General features: G+C 40.9%; 1 protein-coding gene across 2 annotated transcripts in view; it reads right to left on the reverse strand.

Moving 5' to 3' along the window:
* The window catches only part of MPND (MPN domain containing), an 81738-nt gene that overhangs the window by 24453 nt on the left and 37937 nt on the right, over positions 1 to 19348 (reverse strand). The window contains exons 3-8 of one of the 2 annotated variants that reach the window (XM_075204800.1): positions 11173 to 11403; positions 10973 to 11084; positions 7929 to 8001; positions 3198 to 3294; positions 3054 to 3126; positions 2889 to 2965 (exon numbers count right to left, since the gene is read on the reverse strand). In XM_075204800.1, the coding sequence (XP_075060901.1) occupies positions 2889 to 2965; positions 3054 to 3126; positions 3198 to 3294; positions 7929 to 8001; positions 10973 to 11084; positions 11173 to 11403 (663 nt within the window). Of the gene's footprint in view, positions 1 to 2888; positions 2966 to 3053; positions 3127 to 3197; positions 3295 to 7928; positions 8002 to 10972; positions 11088 to 11172; positions 11404 to 19348 lie in introns of both variants that reach the window. The other variant, XM_075204799.1, reaches the window with a different exon arrangement.

Below are 19348 nucleotides of genomic sequence, written 5' to 3' on the forward strand. Positions count from 1 at the left end.
GCTGATGAGGTAATTTTTGGCCTTAAAAGAGAGCTCCAGAGAACAGCAAATTTGCATTCTTTACCCAGTGATAGCTGAAGTCAGGCTGGCATTGAGATCCAAATCTCTGCCCTGACAAGAAAGGGACATTTGGTCCCTGTAATACTGCCTTTGCCCTGATCTACCTCTCCAGGTTCTGGGGAGCTGTGTATCCACCAAAAGTGTAGTGACAGTGACTAAGGGCCACTACCTTTGCTGGTAGCCTTGAAGGAGAGAGGGGGAGAAGCCTGAATAGATAGACAGCAGTCCCTGAGAGTGAGTAGGATACTGGTGAGGTGTTTTCATTATACCCTGTATGTTGTCTGTGGTAGACTGTAGTGTTATTTGTTGCAAGTTATTATTTAAATATGTTTATTGCTGTTTGGTGCTTATTTTGTTAAATAAATAAACTTATTTATTTTATTTTGGATATTTGTCTGGGTGATTTTGAACCTTGGGTAGGTACCGGGTAGCAATGGCAATTGTTTTTACGATTACCACCATAACGACACAGAGGACTCCTCCAGTTAAAATCCGAATCTGTAAAAAAAACGATTTAAAGAGAAGCAGACTTACCTGCATCTCGACATTGGAGATGTCCGATGGGCGCAAGATGCTAACTGCAAGTGACTACTACTGAGGTGTCTGTCAGGAGACTTTAACGTCCGTGCGACTTCTATCCCTTTTAATTTAAAGAGGCAATGATTGGTTAAGTGTTTAAACACTTAAGCTGCGGGGTTTGACATTGCCGCTTTAAATTAAAAGTGAATAATGTTGAATCACTCTGTACGTCTCTACACTGGCTGCCTGTTTTGTACCGAATCCAATATAAAATACTATTACTAACCTACAAGGCCATCAACAAAGCTGCACCAACATACATCTCCTCTCTTGTCTCAAAATATCTCCCAACTCGGCAACTCCGTTCTACACAAGATCTGCGTCTCTCATCCACCCTCATTACATCCTCCCATTCCCGGTTACAGGACTTTTTTCAGGCTGCACCCACTCTATGGAATTCTTTCCCTCGCACAGCAAGACTCTCCTCTGGTCTACAAACTTTCAAGCGTTCTCTGAAAACCTACCTCTTCAGACAATCTTATAATATTCCTCAGCCACCCTCTTAACCTCGCTACCTTTAGCCTGTTACACAATTTCACACAAGACAAATACCCCCTGACCAACATTGTTGTGTGACGAGATCATTTAGCTTATGAGTCACTTTTACCTTTTCAGTCTGGCTGGGCCAAAATGCAAAATGTAGACTTAACCTCATGTGCCAATCTCCCATTGTCCCATAGATTGTAAGCTTGCGAGCAGGGCCTTCTCACCTCTTTGTCTGTTTTACCCAGTTTGTTTATTAGTTTATTATGTTTGTCCCCAATTGTAAAACGCTACGGAATATGTTGGCGCTATATAAATAGATGATGATGATGATTATCACATTACAATGGCACCTGTCAAGGGGTGGGATATATTAGGCAGCAAGTGAGCAGTCAGTTCTTGAAGTTGATGTGTTAGAAGCAGAAAAAATGGACAAGTGTAAGTATCTGAGCAATTTTGACAAGGGCCAAATTGTGATGGCTAGATGACTGGGTCATAGCATCTCCAAAACAGCGGGTCTTGTGGGGTGTTCCTGATATGCAGTGGTTAGTACCTACCAAAAGTGGTTCAAGGAAAGACAACCGCTAAACCGGCAACAGGGTCATGGTTGCTCAAGGCTCATTGATGCACGTGGGGAACGAAAGCTAGACCGTCACAGAAGAGAAAGGTTGAAAGGTATCAGAACACACAGCGCATCGCAGCTTGCTACATAGCCCACAGACCAGAGTACCCATGCCGACCCCTGTCCACCACCTAAAGTTCCTACAATGGGCAAGTGAGCATCAGAAATGAGCCATGGAGCAATGGAAGAAGGTGGACTGGTCTGATGAGTCACATTATCTAATATATGGACGGCCGGGTACATGTGCGTTGTTTACCTGGGGAAGAGATGGCACCAGGAAGAATGCAAGTCGTTGGAAGCAGTGTGATGCTTTGGGCAATTTTCTGCTGGGAAACCTTGGGTCCTGGCATTCATGTGGATGTTACTTTTACACGACACGTACCACCTCCCTAAACATTGTTGTATACCACGTACACCCCTTCATAGCACTGGTATGCCCTGATGGTAGTGGCCTTTTTCAGCAGGATAACGTGCTGTGCCACACTGCAAAAATTGTTCAGGAATAGATTGAGGAGCATGACAGAGATAGTTCAAGGTGTTGACTTGGCCTCCAAATTCCCCAGATCTCTCATCAAGCATCTTTGGGATGTGCTTGAAAAACAAGTCTGAGCCATGGAGGCTTCACCTCACAACTACAATACTTAATGGATGTTCTGCCTTCGTTTTGGTGCCAGATACCATAGGACACCTTGATGCCTCGGTGGGTCAGAGCTGTTTTGGCGGCACAAGGGGGACCAACACAATATTAGGCAGGTGATTTTAACGTTGTGGTTGGTTGGTGTATATACATTTTTTGTTTACCAATGACTGACATTTCTCTCATACAGACGTGTGAGTTTGTTAGGCGTTATTAGCAATAATTTAGATGTACCGTTAATTTTCTGTGAGTTTTTGCTGAAATTTATGTTTGACTTTTTGTGTATTGTTTTCAGATCAACAAAAAAACATTCTCGCGCAATAAAAACACAGGATTTAAAAAAAGAAAAAAAGAACAATTATTATAAAATTATTACAACAGTTTTTGTAAAGGACTGTTACTAAAATTATAGATAATACTGCATCCTAATTTCTCAAATTAGTGTGGTCATGCATTCTCCCCATCTCAGAAGTATACTTCCCAGTCCCTTTCCCCCCAAAAAGTCACCTCCTCTTCTGCTGCAGCTGCCATCTCTGTGTCTCTCAACCGGGAACGGCAGGGAAAGGCACGGAGAACAGTGAGTACTGTAGAAAGATTAATAGAGTTTGACCTAACAGAAGCCAAGGAGTCCAATTATAAAACTAAATCCCAAGCACAAAAAGAAAGTCTTACACTGGCTATTGGTATCCCAGCGTCCCCCAAGATAGCCCACTACTTCACTGCGTGTCAGGTGGCTGTGGAAATCCTACAACGAGAGGAATGTATTATGGAGGGTACATTAACAAAATGTGACCTAAACAGCAACAAAAGACTCACCAACAGCAGTAGTGCATTACTGGAAACAGACACATGAAAAGGCTGGAACTTGTTCAAGGCCATAAAAGAAGTTAGTTGAACCAAAGTATGTGGGTCCCTAGAACAGTAACACAGAAAGTGTTCCCATGATGCACATGGCGGAGTCCACTAAGTGAGACAAGAAGAAGTAGAGCTTTGAAGTTTAATGTGGTACTAGAAACACTACCAGTGGGAAGGGCTACATAATTTAAGGTAATAAAATAAGGTCATTATTACAGCTAGTTAAAAAGCTTCTCCGGCATACATTGAGGGACAACGGATATCTTGGATTATAGTGTAGATCTAGGCATGCAGGCACTTTAAACTTCTAACAAGTCGTCTGTAATAACTTCACCTCTATACCCTGCAGCTGAAAGGCCCGCAGTTTATTTTAAGTGACCAGCAACTGTAGAGAGCATTTTTTACTTTGGCAGTATTTTCTTCTTGATATACTTTATTTTTTTGTCTTTATACCGAGCTGCATTGGTGACTCTCGGTCGACAACTGCGGTCTCAAGTCAGGGCAGTACACAACACAGATGGGCGTACAATGCGAGAGAGGGGGATCGGAGGTACCGGGTGGCACTTCCTCTGCTGTCTATCCCACTTTCAGTGACGGGCAACTCTGGGGGAGCTGGTAACTACCATTGCAGGCTGTGAGAGACCATCCACTCCCGGATTTCTTCAGGATTGGTTTTACCAGTCCTGGCCCATCAAAAATATTTGGTTTACTCCAATCTGCTTTTGGCTCAAAATACCAACGATTCGTTCAGGCCCATCCTGAATCTAAAATCTTTAAATACCAAGTTTTCAGTGGACAGATTCTATACAGAGTCCTTGAAATCTTTGAATATCAAGAATGCGTATTGATATGTTCCTTTTTGGGAGGGACATCAATTCCTTCTCAGGTTCACTGTTAGTACAATCATTACCAGTTTTGGGCTATTTCCTTTGGGTTCGTCACCAAAATCATGGCATTTGCGGTGGCTCTGTTGCAGTCCAAGGGACTATCATTTCCTACTTGGACCATCTTTTCATCAAGGCATAGTCGCTGTTCGTGTTTTTGTTCCATGTGCAGGTGACGCATAGATAGCAGTCCAAATTGATTCTGTCACAGTGGATTATTTTTTGGGGTCTTATTTTCGACACCTAAAAACAAGGGGCAAGATTCAGGCTTTACAGAAATCCGTAAAGTTAGCTTCAGTACAATTCTATATGAAAGGTCTGCCAAAATAGTAGCGACTTTCAAGGTGATCCAGTTTGCTCAGTTTCATGTGAGGGAGTTTCTCTTGAACAGATCTCACTTTTCTCTTTCCAGTCAGGATATAAGTCTCTCCCCAAAGGTGTATCAGTTGCTCCTTTGGTGTCTGCAGCAGTTGTACATTCTCAATCTGAGTTTTTACTTTGGAAGCCAGTTTTTGGAGTTGGAGGGCTGTAACTCTTCACAACCGTTTTCAGGGTCTTTGGACATTGGAGGAATCCGAGCTTGCAAAGAATGTGTTGTAGGTGCGAGCTGTGCTCAGCGCTCTGGTCAGCGCAGAGCATCTGTTGCAGCGAAGGCAAATGAAGATACAGTCGGACAATACTACAGCAGTGGTGTACCTCAAGCACCCGAAGTCCTCTAGCAATGCGGAGGATCTGTCAGTGGGCTGAATGAAACGTTTCAGTCTTCAGGATGGAGAATTGGGAGGCAAACATTCTGAGCAAGCTGTGAGGATACCACCCTTAGCTGGAATGGCAGTAACTCTCTGTGGGATTCAACTCACTCGGGCAGACCAAAGTATATCCAAAATAAGGCTTTATTACGGCAGCACAACCCCACAAGACGTTCACAAGTTACAGGATAAATGGTAGCATATACCCTCCAACAGGCTCTTGCAGTCAGCACTCCAAAGTAATAATCTCAGTCTCTTTCAGAGTCTTATCCTCCTGTAATATTGCCACTACCGTTTAGCTAGACAGTTACCATGTCACCCAGCCTGGGTTACTGGCTCACACAGGCCCTGTCCTGGTAGGGTTTCCTCCACTTCAATGCCTGCCCAGAGTCCTTTTTGCTGATGTCTTGTACACCAGGATCCTCCAAGCTAGAATAGCTCTCTTGGCATTCTGCTCTTCTTATATTCTTGGCTGTATTCACAGGGAGTAGGGTCAAATGTATCAATCCTCCCCCCTTACAGCAGGTGTCTATAAGTGGAGACTTTAACTGTTAGACATACAGTCTCTGTTACCTTGATCACACAAAGGAATGGCTTAACTGAATTAGCAATTTGGCTGGATCCACTAAACAAAGAGTTACAACATAACATGAAGGAATGACACTTCACGTTTGCGTGAAACTACAAGACATTTGACACATTGTATCTGCAACATTACACAATCTGAGTCTGTGATACATCTTGATACAACAACATTTATATTGATACATGTTCATACATTTCCCAATGCTATTTCAGCCAGTATGTTACTGTGGAGGCACATTGCATATCACCTAGAAGGTCTAACCTAATTACCTCTCAGATTACCTGTTGACCTAGCTTATTAACGTGGGCTGCCAGCTAGCTGTGTCAAGTCACTCAGACATTGTTCTGATTACAAACCAGATCTAAGCCACACCTCATAACAATGGACATTTGAGACAAATGGGAATTATGTTGGCTAACACAAGCAAAATGACTTCTGCTGTCCTGTTATTTTCACACAATATGGCAATATTCCTTCTATTTCTAATATATACAATATTACAGGTAAGAGCAAGGGCAAAATGTAATGTAATAACATGAAATAATAATGCACATAATACAATGATGCTCTGGTGTATATTCTTAGACTGGGCCAAGGATTAGAAAGTACATTAAACTGTGAGAAATGGGTGATGAATAAAAAGTTCTCAGTCCAGTAGCACCCCGTTACCTCACACAAGCAGTCTCTTCTCCGCGGCAAAGGGTCTCTGCATCTGAAAATCTTTCGACATGATGGTGTTTTGGTTGAACCACAGGGTGGAGCTTTTCTGCTCCAGAGCAGGAGGTCCAAGGGCTGTCATAGTAGATGCCATGCCAGTTCCTGTGCTATTTCACTTGGTTTACGTTCTGCTCCTAGTAGCATTGCTTCCAAGGATGTTGAAGAAGGTGAAAAGAAAGGGTGTTTGGGTCATTTTGATAGCTCCATATTATCGTGGTGTCTACCACTCAGACCAAATCTAACAAAGTCAAGGCCGTTTCTACCCCAAGGTAGGTGTCAGGTGCTGTCCCCGCACGCACGATAGGTGCCAGGGGCAGTCACCTTCCTTTGCCGACAGTGCCTAGCAACAGGATGCTTACTCCTTTTAGTCCGGGCTCCGCATTGCGCGTGCATTCGCAGTTCTTTGCTGCTAAGCAATGGGACGCTTGCTCTCGTTTCCTGTCTGCGGTCAGCTTTTCTGACCACCGACCCCACTGCCACCAATCAGATTTCTAGCTACACTATTTAAAGCAGCCTTTAACACCATGTGGGTGCCAGAGTATCTAGGTCCGCTAATGCTCCAGCGTTCCTGCTCATTTCTAAGCATCCTGTCTGACCACCTGGATTCTGACCCGGCTTCCCCTGACCCTGCCTCTGCCTCTGGATTACTCCTTGGCTTGACTGCATATTCTGGTTTGACCTTTGACATCCTGACTCTTCTTTTGCTTGCTCCTTTGGTATCTGTCCACATGGCTTGACCCTGGTTTGCACGACTACGCTCATTCACCTTCTGCTTCACTGGTGGCTAATTTGGAAGGACCACAACCTGCATGTCTCTTGCAGGAAAAGCCAATCTCCCTTGAGGGAGTCCCTGGTGAAGACCAGAGGCGTGTTAGATTCCACGACTCCTAGGTTAGCAGCATCAATACTAGCAAGTAGCCTTCAGTTTTGGCAAAAACCAGTGACGGTAGGCTTTAATGGTGTGGCTGCTGAAGCCACAATCCTTAGACCAAAGGATTTGTCTGGTGATGTTGTGCAAACCATGCTTTGTGAAAACTGGTTTTGGAAAAAAATTATCAGTTTGTGTGGAGAACATATATTTTATAGTGTTCGAGGGAAAGGTTTCTAGATCTTCTTTTAGTTTACGGAGGTTACATGTGCCTTAGCTCACTTAAGGTACAGGTGTCAGCTACCTCAGTCTTCTTTCAAAGAAGTCTGGCTCTGTTATAGGATATCCAGACGTTTTTGCAGGGTGTACTTCACGTACAACCTCCTTATATCCCTCGGGTTGCCCTGTGGGATAGCAACTTGGTCTTTAAGGCTCTAAAGCATTTTCAACCATTGGACTCTTCCTTTTGGCCATTCCTACTGTCAGAAGAATTTCAAAGCTGGCAGTCTTGTCCTGCATGTCTCTCTTCTAGTTTTCCTTGAGGATAGGGCATTTCTTTGGATCAAAGCTTCCTTCCAACCTGAGGTTGTTTGCAGACTCCACCTTAATCAGGACATTGCCATTCCTGCTCTTTTCCAGAGTAAGTCTCAAGAGGAAGAGGGTTCTCTTCACTCTCTTGATTTGGTCAGAGTTTTGCAGACTTATGTGCATAGAACTCAAGACGTGCGCAAGACTGATGATCTTTTGCTTTGTTTTTGTTCAAGAGGAGGATGTTCTTTAAAATGCCAGAATGCCTCGATCTATACTATACTCCAAGGTACCCGGTGTCCCCAAATAAACTAAGAGAAAAGGATTTAAAATAAGTATAACAAAAATCTATTATTTTACCTTGCAGAATCCCGACTCCCAAGTGTGGAAAATTTCACAGGTGTTCGACTATCAACATGGCTGCATCTCTGAACTGTGATAAAGTAATGTAAACAGACAATATGAAAAAAAAACAATAAAATGTACATAATGCAGAATGGGATATAGGAAAGACAGAAGAACAGTTTATAGAGCATTGGCAGGGGTAATAAGTTAAAAGTTCACCTATAATTTTAAATTGGTGAACGTGTTTCCAGGAACATAAAACAAAACAGATTGATTGTGTTTTTTTTTTTTTATGAGTGCACTCGTAACTCGCAAGAGATGCCACACATATTCCATAATATAGTTGCCAACATATAGACAAAATTAAAAAAAATCTGGGATATGTTGCTGTTGATGGTCAAATATCTATGATGTATGTACACATCTAACACAATGCTGTCCAGAGTAAACCCACAAGGAGTCACCCAGCCAGTGCTCCAACAGCTTTGTCTTTCTGTACAGACACCAGGAACAGGATAAACTGAAACCATGCTTTTTCAGTTTATTTTGGGGACAGAGCCTGTGCTTTGTGGAATTATCCTTTATCTATATGTCCAACCTAATTCAACCTATAGACCCCCATAAGATAAGTGCAAGGTGAAATACTGGCTTTGGAATTCTGTGATATTGAATAAATGATGGGTGGATAGCACATGCTGTATAGATTTGGCTTGAATAACAATGACAGTGGCAGCTATACACTGCTCATGTTCTGGTGTGCAGGGGTGGATTGGACATAGACCTTATCGGGAAGTTTCTCAGTAGGCCGGCCTACCGAGGCCGCCTTGTGTATAATTTTGTCTTATTATTCGTTTTCTTTGGGGGGGGGGGGGGCAGTGGACAGCAACAGAAAACCAACTGTGAGGCTGTCTGTTGCTGAATGACCTCAGACAGGAAGTGCTCACTTAATTTCCTGTCTGAGCAGCGATGCTGGAGAAGAGGAGCACCTAGAGCTAAGTGAGGGGGGCTATATATATATGTATATACACACACACTATAGGGAGGAGGGAGGCTGCATATAGAACACTATAGGGAGGGGGGAGCTGCATATAGGACATTTTAGGGATGGGGTGAGCTGCATATATAAAACTATAGGGAGGGGGGGAAGCTACATATAGAACACTATAGGGAGGGAGAGGCTGCTCATTGAAAATTCTAAGGAGGGGTGCTGCTATAATGTGTGAGTAAAAGGGGGGGCTGTCTTAGTAATGGATGGGAGGTAGGCTATTAATTTAATAATGGAGTTTAGGTGGGGCTAATTATTTAATGGGTACTATTTTATTTGTGGGGTGATGGTGGGGCCTATTAAAATAAAATGGGGTGACAGGAAATAGTTATGTTAAACGTGAATGCTATTAATTTATTGCTGGGGCTGTATGGAGGGAGGGTAATAGGTTTAGTTATTAAATGGGAATACTATTAAGTTAATGTTGGGGTTGGTTGGAGGGAAATAGGTCTATTTATTAAATGTATATACTATTAATTTAATGAAAGAGCTGGATGGAGGGAAATGGATCTATTTTCAAATGTGAGTACTATTAGGAGGGCTGGAGAGAAGCCTAATCATAAAATGTGGGTGCTATTGCTTTAATGCCAGGGATGGTTGGAGTTTTCTAAATTTCATGTACCCATTTCTTTTTCAAAATGGGGCATCCAACCCTCCAGAATCCAGACAAGCAGCCACAGGTGGTGTTCGTGACAAGAACAGATAGGAGAGAGCAGGGCAGACTGCCAACTGTCCTGAATCTGGTGCAGTCCCAAATTTAGGTGACTGTCTTGCTTAGTCAGGATTTGATCCGACAACAAGGACAGTTGGGGAGGTATGTCCGCTTCATACTGTACTGCTCCTGAAGGCAGAGCTGAGTGCACCTAATAGTAGTGGACACAGCTTTGCTTGTGTATTTGTCTAAAATGTATCTAATATGATAACCACCCTGTTTTAAGTGCCCCAGGCCCCCAAAGGGCCTTATTCCAGCTCTGGGGATACTTTAGTGGTACTTGCATTGATTCCATTGCCTGCCTTCTACCTTGCACTGGTCACATTCTCAGATCACTTTGTTGAACATATACCCAGCCCCAATTACACTGACAATATCATTAATCCTGCCTCCTTTGCACTTACTATATCACCAGCAAACCCTTGGAATAGCTCTCCCCTTCACATATACCATTGTCTTCCAACCCTCCCTGCACTGTTATTAATTCAAATCACCACCAATCACTGGGCACATTTAGGGCTCATACACAATTGTTACAAAAATGTTTTCTTGCAGATGCATGAAGCATTTCATCTTTGTGGTGATTGCAATGGATAGACATATATTATAAGGATTATTTTTTAATGCATTTTTTGAAACACACAGTACACATTTGTATGTATTAAAAGAGAGATTTGACTGGTAGTTTGCCACTTATGATGTTGGGGAAAGATGCAACAGTGCGGAGAGGTGCTCATATGCTGCTCTGGCAGACTGCTCAGATACGATTGTGCCAACATGTTTCGTAATAGTTAAACTTATTAAACAAAGAAAGATTGTTTCTATGAAAGGAATATTGGAAGGATGTGTTAGTAGGCATCTAAACCAGTTTAAACACAGAGGCACAAATCAGTGGTAGATCATGCAAAAGGATTCATGTATTTTTATAACACAGGACTGGCAGCCTTTTCCATGCATTGCTTTAGTAAGGACCCACTGTGTATTAAGTCATCACATCTAGGTTTCTCTAAATGTTACTACAACCAAGATCCAGTAGGTCAAAATCCTGCCTACTTTTGTGTTGGGCCCCACCTACAGTTGATCTGGTCCCACCCACGAGGCCACTTCAATAATTTTTTCCAGGGCCACTTTAAGTTCCCAATCCGCCCATGCTGGTGTGATTTATTGGTGTTTATTTTAGTAAAATATACAATATGGAACTCTGCTCATAATCAAATAAGCCACATAATAAGACTTATAAACAAAAAATATAATTGCTAGAACACAGTGCCCCATTCTGCCCATGTACTGTATATCCCTTACCCTGTTCTTTCTTGCTGCAATTTGGTGCCACGTTGCCTATCTTTCCATATCGAGAGAACACTTCTGCCTCCTCCTCAAGCAGCTCATCTTCCTCGCCTTCGGTTAATGGACTCTGCTACAAGTATAGGCATTAAACATAGGAAAAGATGCTGCGTTGCATAAAGTATGACCAAATTAGAAATAATGACTATTTTACTCACTTCTTCAGCAATTGACCCATGAAGCTGGTTCTGTCTCAGCCAAGCAGTCTTGTACTGGTCTAATTTTTGTCCCTTGTACCGTACGGATGCCCATCCACAACCAGATTTTTTGGCAGGGTTAACTAGTCGTTTGCAGTGTGTGGCCCATGCACTGGGAGAGTTAAATGCTTGACCACTCTCTTGCCATATAATTTTTCCATCCGCTATGAGGTCACCCAGAAACTTTCTTCCCTGTGACAAAAATCATGGTATATATTTTGCAATTGTTTTTAACCAAATTAATCTAAACAGATTAGAAATCCTTCTTAAACGAATAACAAATTTAAATGCAAAGTCCAAAAAAGATTATTTTGCAAATGTAACCCCTATATACTCTCTAGTATATTAAATCTAGAACTTACATCTTGCTTCAATTCCCTTTGTGGTTGGCCAGGCACATGCAAGTCCTGTGTCTAAACCCATCACCCACTGCTGCTGATCTGTTAGTTGTTTAACACACAAGTTGTTTAACACACAAGCCCCAAAGTGTATTTGGGTTTATGTGGTGAAATCCAGGAATTACAGATGAATAAACTTCTCAAAACTGCTCTGTGGAATATTCACCTCATTCCGTTCTTAGACACAAAATTTAGCTTTAAGTGTTTTGCACAGCATTCCCAGTGCTACTATAAAATAAAAAAGACCCTGAAAAATCCCCAAAATAAAATGATGTACCCACACATTACAAAATGGCCAAAGTGCAATGATCAAAGCAGGGACCCCTGGGTCTTCCCTCCACCATGCTGGCCCTTTTTGATTGGTTGGCGGTGGGTGGAAATCCTGGCACTCGTGACTTAGTTAATTTTGCTTCTTTCATTTGTAGTGTGCATATTGTTTTTTTATGGGGTTTATATTTGGCAGGTGGGTGTCGTTTTTGTAATCCATGTCCTCTTCTAAATTCAAGAAATAATAAAGTGATCAGTTTTTGTCTAAATTATTTTCTAGTTTATATGTGTGCTGGTGATAAAGAGATGGCAGACTTCACTAGGGCAAGGACTAATGTGCCAAAATAAATTTTATTGGAAGCTATTTAGATACCAATGAAACACAAACTTATCTACCAATGAAAGATTCTGCTCCTTCAATACCTGCCACAGAAGCTCCAATGTACAAAACTTGCCTACTGTATGTGTGGTATGCATGTTACTATTCAGAACACCTACAGCGATAATTGATGCAATTACTATTCCAAAGATAAAAAAAGATTAGTAAAAGGAATAGCAAAAAGATGCTGAAAGAATTACATATTAATGAACCATAAAATATTTGCATGCAGTAACAGAGTCCAAAAATGTGAAAAATATAATTCAGAAATGTTAAAACAAAATTTACTTGCAGTCTTTTAGGAAGATAAAGATTAACAGAACGAAACACTGTTTCAGCATTGAAAAGTAGCCAACAGAACAGTGAGCTAAGTAGAAAATGCCCAAACTACACCAGGTATACCTCTATAATTTGATAGAGAGAGCTCAGACAAATCTGATGACATCTCATTTTGGTCAAACAAAAAGTGATACCACTGCACAAGATTTATTAATAATAGAACAGAGTTTGTTTTTTACTGCTAGCTCCCAATTCACAATATCCTGTTTTTATAATATTAGATAAGTTGATATTTCTTAAAAATACTAATATACAACAGTCAGGGAGGTGCTACAACCTAACCAATATAAATTTGTAAGGGAAAGGAACTGTTATTGTGTGGTGCACAAACAGAAAGTTAATAGTTCCAAGTAACAGAAACATAGAATGTATCAGCAGATAAGAACAGCTTGGCCCATCTAGGCTGCCCAATTTTTAACCTATGGTAACCTCCAAGTATGTTATACAAAATCCAGTATTACATAAAAACACAACTTTATTTAGAATTCATTAAAATATCTTATTACAATCCAAAACATTACAAATTTTAAGTATTTAGCTGAATAAAATATAAATTATCAATTGGTTTATATTGTTGTTGTTAACAATCACTTATTAGAGTATTAGAATGCTACAAGATTTTTGAGGGCAGATATAATCATTCTTACATTTAAAAATGTTTTAATGTTCTGTAAGAGGATTCTCTTTCATATAAGTAGTTGCCAGTAGAATCACAATAACTGCACTATAAATCTTTACAGAAATGGAATGGACTACTAACATCCACTTCTAATGTATTGGTAATTGTTAAGTGCCAATAGGTTTACCATTGCTGTGTGTTTGTCACGATACTAGTAATACGGAGACCTAGCTACTGCTGGTAGTCTAGGAGGCGCGGGTCAGAACTATGCAGAGGAATCAAGTACCGAAGGAACAGGCAAAGACAGAGTCAGGGAGTTCAGCGGTTAAATCAGGAGATCCAGATATGCCAGAAGGAGCATCCAAGTGCAGTGTCAGGAAAGCTGGGTCAGTAACCAAGAGGACAATCAGAGTGCTGGAATACAGACAGGAACATTGGAGCATAAGGGGACCTTGATACTCTGGCACCCTAATGGCACCAGGGAGTCCCTTAAATAATACACACTGCTTTCTGATTGGTGGCAGTGGGAACGGCGGTCAGAATCATCTGACTGCCGACAGGAAGGAGAGGAGAGCATCCTGTTGCCTAGCAATGGAGATGCGAGGGAACCGCGTATGCGCCAGCAGCTGCCGGGACAGGAATACAGATATTGCTAGGCAACAGGACGCGATTGCTCAGCCTAGGGATGCGTCCATCCTCGACACTTCCTGAATGTGCGGGGACAGCGCCTGACAGTGTTACTATTAATTGTATTTGGTTACCAAGCTACACCTAATAATTAATATATTAAATTAAAAGTTAAATAGCTATAATAAATCAGTGTATATGTATGGTTATTGCCCATGGAATTTCTGTATGCTCCAATACATAAGCTATCCTTCGTGTACATAATGGCGCTATCTAAACCTGCACTGTTATATTTTTTAGTTGGCTACCTGATAACAGTTACTGATTGGAAAGTTGTAAATCTGCACACTATTTAGGGGCATATAAAATCACATTCTAGAACAAAAGGGGGTTTTGTTCTAGAATGTGATTTTATATACATATGTGGGGTAAGTCTTTCCAGTTCCAATATTGGCAACAAAACTTATACCGACATAAAAGTTCCGATTAGTATAAGGCCGACAACGAGGAAATACAAACTTACCATATAACAGACATACAACATTCCCCACACGTTTCATTGCCGGCAGATGTAAATTTCAACTTTCTAAAACGTTTCTATGGCGAATGACGGCACTTACAATGGCCAGAGAGAGACTGCACCTGTATAATGTAATCCAGGCGGTGGGTCCAGCCATTGCCGCCTTAAAACAGGTAATCTCAGTCTGGCCATTGTAAGAGATGTCATTCCCACTGACATTTTAGAAAGTCGCAATTATACTACCACCGATATACATAACACTTTCCCTGATTAAAAATGTCACCGTTCTCAGCAATCTGTAAATTATTTACACATATACTGGATGGTATAATAATAATACATTTTTGAGAGGTTTTTTTGTGCTGTATATTAAAGTCCTTGATTGCAGTTCTTTGTGACATTTTGAACACTTAGCAACAGGTTGTATACCTTTGTTTTAACTTCTATATCACTATAAATTCTTACACTGTTTTAATAATTGTTGAGTACCAATTGTTCTTGTCTGTTACCATGAGTTAAACTTGGTAACTTATTTGCACCTGATAACCTATATATTGAGGTTACATAGCTATGATATGTCCATGTACGTATATATTTCTACCCATGGAACTGCTACATGCTATCGCTCGCGGACACAATGCTACATTCAAAACCTGCACTATTGTATTTACACCAGCTAAATTGCCTATTTCACCCATGCAGATAACTTGTGTTGTCTAATAGTTGGGACATAAACCCCCATGTACATGCCGATGAACGTTTTGAATGCTTTCTCAAGGAAAAACGATTGCCAGCAGAGCACTAACCAATCCTTGAACATTATTATGTCTACACGCCAATTGGTAGTTTCTATGTCTCATGTGTTGATGATGAATTTAAGAAGTTTCATATATTCTTCTATTTGTAATGTGTCAGTATAACCAAAGCATACAGTCAAGTCCATAAATATTGGGACATCGACACAATTCTCATATTTTGGGCTCTATACACCAGCACAATGGATTTGAAATGAAACTAACTTTAACTGCAGACTTTCAGCTTTAATTTGAGGGTATTTACATCCAAATCAGGTGAACAGTGTAGGAAGTACAACGGTTTCTATATGTGCCTCCCACTTTTTAAGGGACCAAAAGTAATGGGACGCATAGACATCACCAGACACTGGGTTTCATCCCTGGTGATGCTCTGCCAGGCCTCTACTGCAAATGTCTTCAGTTCCTGCTTATTCTTGGGGCATTTTCCCTTCAGTTTTGTCTTCATCAAGTGAATTGCATGCTCAATCGGATTTAGGTCAGGTGATTGACTTGGCCATTGCATAACACTCCACTCATTAGCCTTAAAAAACTCTTTGGTTGCTTTTGCAGTATGCTTCGGGTCATTGTCCATCTGCACTGTGAAGCGCCGTCCAATGAGTTCTGAAGAATTTGACTGAATATGAACAGATAATATTGCCCGAAACACTTCAGAATTTATCCTGCTGCTTTTGTCAGCAGTCACATAATCAATAAATACAAGGGAACCAGTTCCATTGGCAGCCATACATGCCCACGCCATGACACTACCACCACCATGCTTCTCTGATGAGATGGTATGTTTTGGATCATGAGCAGTTCCTTTCCTTCTCCATACTCTTCTCTTCCCATCACTCTGGTACAAGTTGATCTTTGTCTCATCTGGCCATAGAATGTTGTTCCAGAACTGTATTAGCTTTTTTTTAGGTTTTGTTTGCCAAACTCTAATCTGGTCTTTCTGTTTTTGTGGCTCACAAATGGTTTACATCTTGTGGTGAACCCTCTATATTCACTCTTGTGATGTCTTCTCTTGATTGTTGACTTTGACACCTACCACCTGGAGAGTGTTCTTGATTTGGCCAACTGTTGTGAAGGGGTTTTTCTTCACCAGGGAAGAAATTCTTCTGTCATCCACCACAGTTGTTTTTTGTGGTCTTCTGGGTCTTTTGGTGTTGCTGAGCTCTCCTGTGCATTCTTTCTTTTTAAGAATGTTCCAAATAGTTGATTTGGCCACACCTAATATTTTTGCTATCTCTCTGATGGGTTTGTTTTGATTTTTCAGCCTAATGATGGCTTGCTTCACTGATAGCTCTTTGGATCGCATATTGAGAGTCGACAGCAACAGATTCCAAATGCAAATGTCACACCTTGAATCAACTCCAGACCTTTACCTGCTTAATTGATGATGAAATAACGAGGGAATAGCCCACACATGTCCATGAAATAGCTTTTGTGTCAATTGTCCCATTACTTTGGGTCCCTTAAAAAGTGGGAGGCACATATAGAAACCGTTGTAATTCCTACACCGTTCACCTGATTTGGATGTAAATACCCTCAAATGAAAGCTGAAAGTCTGCAGTTAAAGCACATCTTATAAGTTTCATTTCAAATCCATTGTGGTGGTGTATAGAGCCCAAAATATGAGAATTGTGTCGATGTCCCAATATTTATGGACTTGACTATATGTCAGTATTGTAAACTGATATGCATAGAGAATAATAAGTAACTGTTAAATAGAGTCTGCAAAATTGATATTATTAAAATGAAGTATGCACTTATTAATTCTATTAATGAGTACTCTTTGTTGCCAATAATTAAACCTTATGTTAAAAAATGATGACAAAGTTAAAAATTTGTATAGTTCTAAGAGTAACATTCAAATATAATTATTAGATACAAAAATTGTAGTAAGTGAACATTGTTTTTTGATCCTTCTAATCAGATGAGATTCAGAAGTAATTGCTTTTACAACTCATCATATATATACACGATATCAGCACATCCTATGTTCCTAAAGTGTATTATTATTACAAAACAGAAAGAAAGTTGTCAGCGCTTATGCTTTAAACTGCATATCTGTGTGTGTGTAGCAAAATGAAAACATGAGGTATTAGTTCATATTTTGATCAAAAGACTTAAGCCTGCATCCCACGTCAAGGGTACCTCATTATATGCAGGTCCTACACGGACCTATATGCTTTAAACACTATTAAAATGCAGTTAAAATCAGATGCACTCACCTCCCAGGTATAGGGGTTTACATCTAGCAAAGGCTGGCTTGTGAGCCACACCCAAATGTGCCTTAAATAGGCTTGATGGACAGCTGCTATGACAAAAAGGCAATATTTTGAAACAACTTTCAGAAACAAAACAGAAAGAAAGACAACTTTCTTTCTGTTTTGTATACATATATGGGCATTTATATTGCCACGCAGCTGGTACCACATACAATATGGGATATACCAAGCGCGGGCTTGTTGCCAAGCAGCTGGTACCATATCTAATGTGGGATATACCGAGCGCGGGCTTATTTTTCTCTGGTTTTGTATTATTATTAACCTTTATTTATAGCATGCCACATGAGGTCCATGGTATAGCAGTATAGCAGTACAATACAGTAAACAAATAACAGTACAACTCTCATCACAGCTACTGGGGTGCAAGGGGTATATTCAGCGCAGGACCATTAGTGTGGTTGAAACTAACAGCTGCTGAAAGGGCTACAAAGACAATGGAGGAGTGGAGTCAATAAGCAGAAAGCCTAAAGAGAAGGAGCACAGTGTTGCTACTGAGCAAAAGTTATAGGTAATGAGAACAGGAGGGAAGAGGATCCTGCTCACTAGACCTTACACTCTAAAGGGAAAGAGGCAGACAAATGGTTGACACATGGTGGTGAGACAATGTAAGGGGATCTGAGGGTAAGAATGGGAAAGATGGAGGATAAAGCAGGGTGAGGTATACTACATGGTGAAGTTGTTAAGTGGAAGACTGGTAGACTTTCCTATACAGGTGGGTTTTCAATTACCGTTAGAAGCTATATAGGCTAGGGGATAGTCTGAGAGAATGAAGGAGATTGTTTCAGTGGTGGGAGACAGCACAGGAGACATCTTGGACAAGGGAGTGATATGTAATTACCAGAGGGAAGAAAAGGCGAATGTCATGTCCGACTGGAGAGGATGGGAGGGAGTATGTATGGAGATGAGGTTGGAGATGTAGGGGCAGTGAAGTTGGAGAGGGTCTCGTACATGAGGGTGAAGAGTTTAAAAAGGATTCTGTAGAGGAAGGAGAGCCAATGTAAGGTTTGGCAGAGAGGTGAGGTAGATGTGGAGTGGCGAGAGAGGAAGATAAGTCTAGCTGCAGCATATATATGGCAAGGTATACTAATTTTCAGTAACTTAATATCTGGTTGCCAGGTCTGATTTAATTATATTGGCACACTTAATAACAAATGGATTTGATATAGTGAGATGACCCATCACAAAGTTTATTACAATAAAATATATTACTAATAAATATTCTTTATCCGACTGGTTATAATTAAAAGGTGTATATCCATATATAATACAAGTTAACCTGTGCATGATACTCATGCATTCTAGTCAAATCAAGCTACTTAAGGTGTTAAAAAGGTTCTTGTCATGCATTTGGGCCATAGCCCAGACCTCCTCAGGGGAAGAGCGTTACTTCCCGAAGTAAGCGCCCTTTTTTAACGTGGTTTGTCCACATGTCACCACCTCATCATTCTTCTCCATCACCTCATCCTTCATCTTCATCGCCACATCTATCCAGATGTCTATCCAGACACAGGGATCTCTCTCAGCGGTCCTGAGTATCACACTCCTCTCACTCTGTCACCCCCGGCAACCACCAACCACTCCCCACTGTCACCCCCGGCAACCACAACCACTCCCCACTGTCACCCCCGGCAACCACCAACCACTCCCAACTGTCACTTCTCCTTCAAGAAATATATATATATTTTTTTTAAATCTTTATAAACACTTTTAACAATTAACAAATTAAATTATTAAAAACATCTTAGTATACCAAATTTCAGCCCTTTCTGAATTTTTTTTTTCCAAACACACTAAGAATTTAGTAGGTCAGTGTATAACTCTGCCCAGCAGGTGGCGCTGCAGCTTGGTTTTATTTTTTCCACACACAGACAGACTAACACACGCCACTAAGCATTTATAT

This window comes from Mixophyes fleayi, chromosome 1 (assembly GCF_038048845.1).
Source record: "Mixophyes fleayi isolate aMixFle1 chromosome 1, aMixFle1.hap1, whole genome shotgun sequence".
NCBI classification, from domain to species: Eukaryota; Metazoa; Chordata; class Amphibia; order Anura; family Limnodynastidae; genus Mixophyes; species Mixophyes fleayi.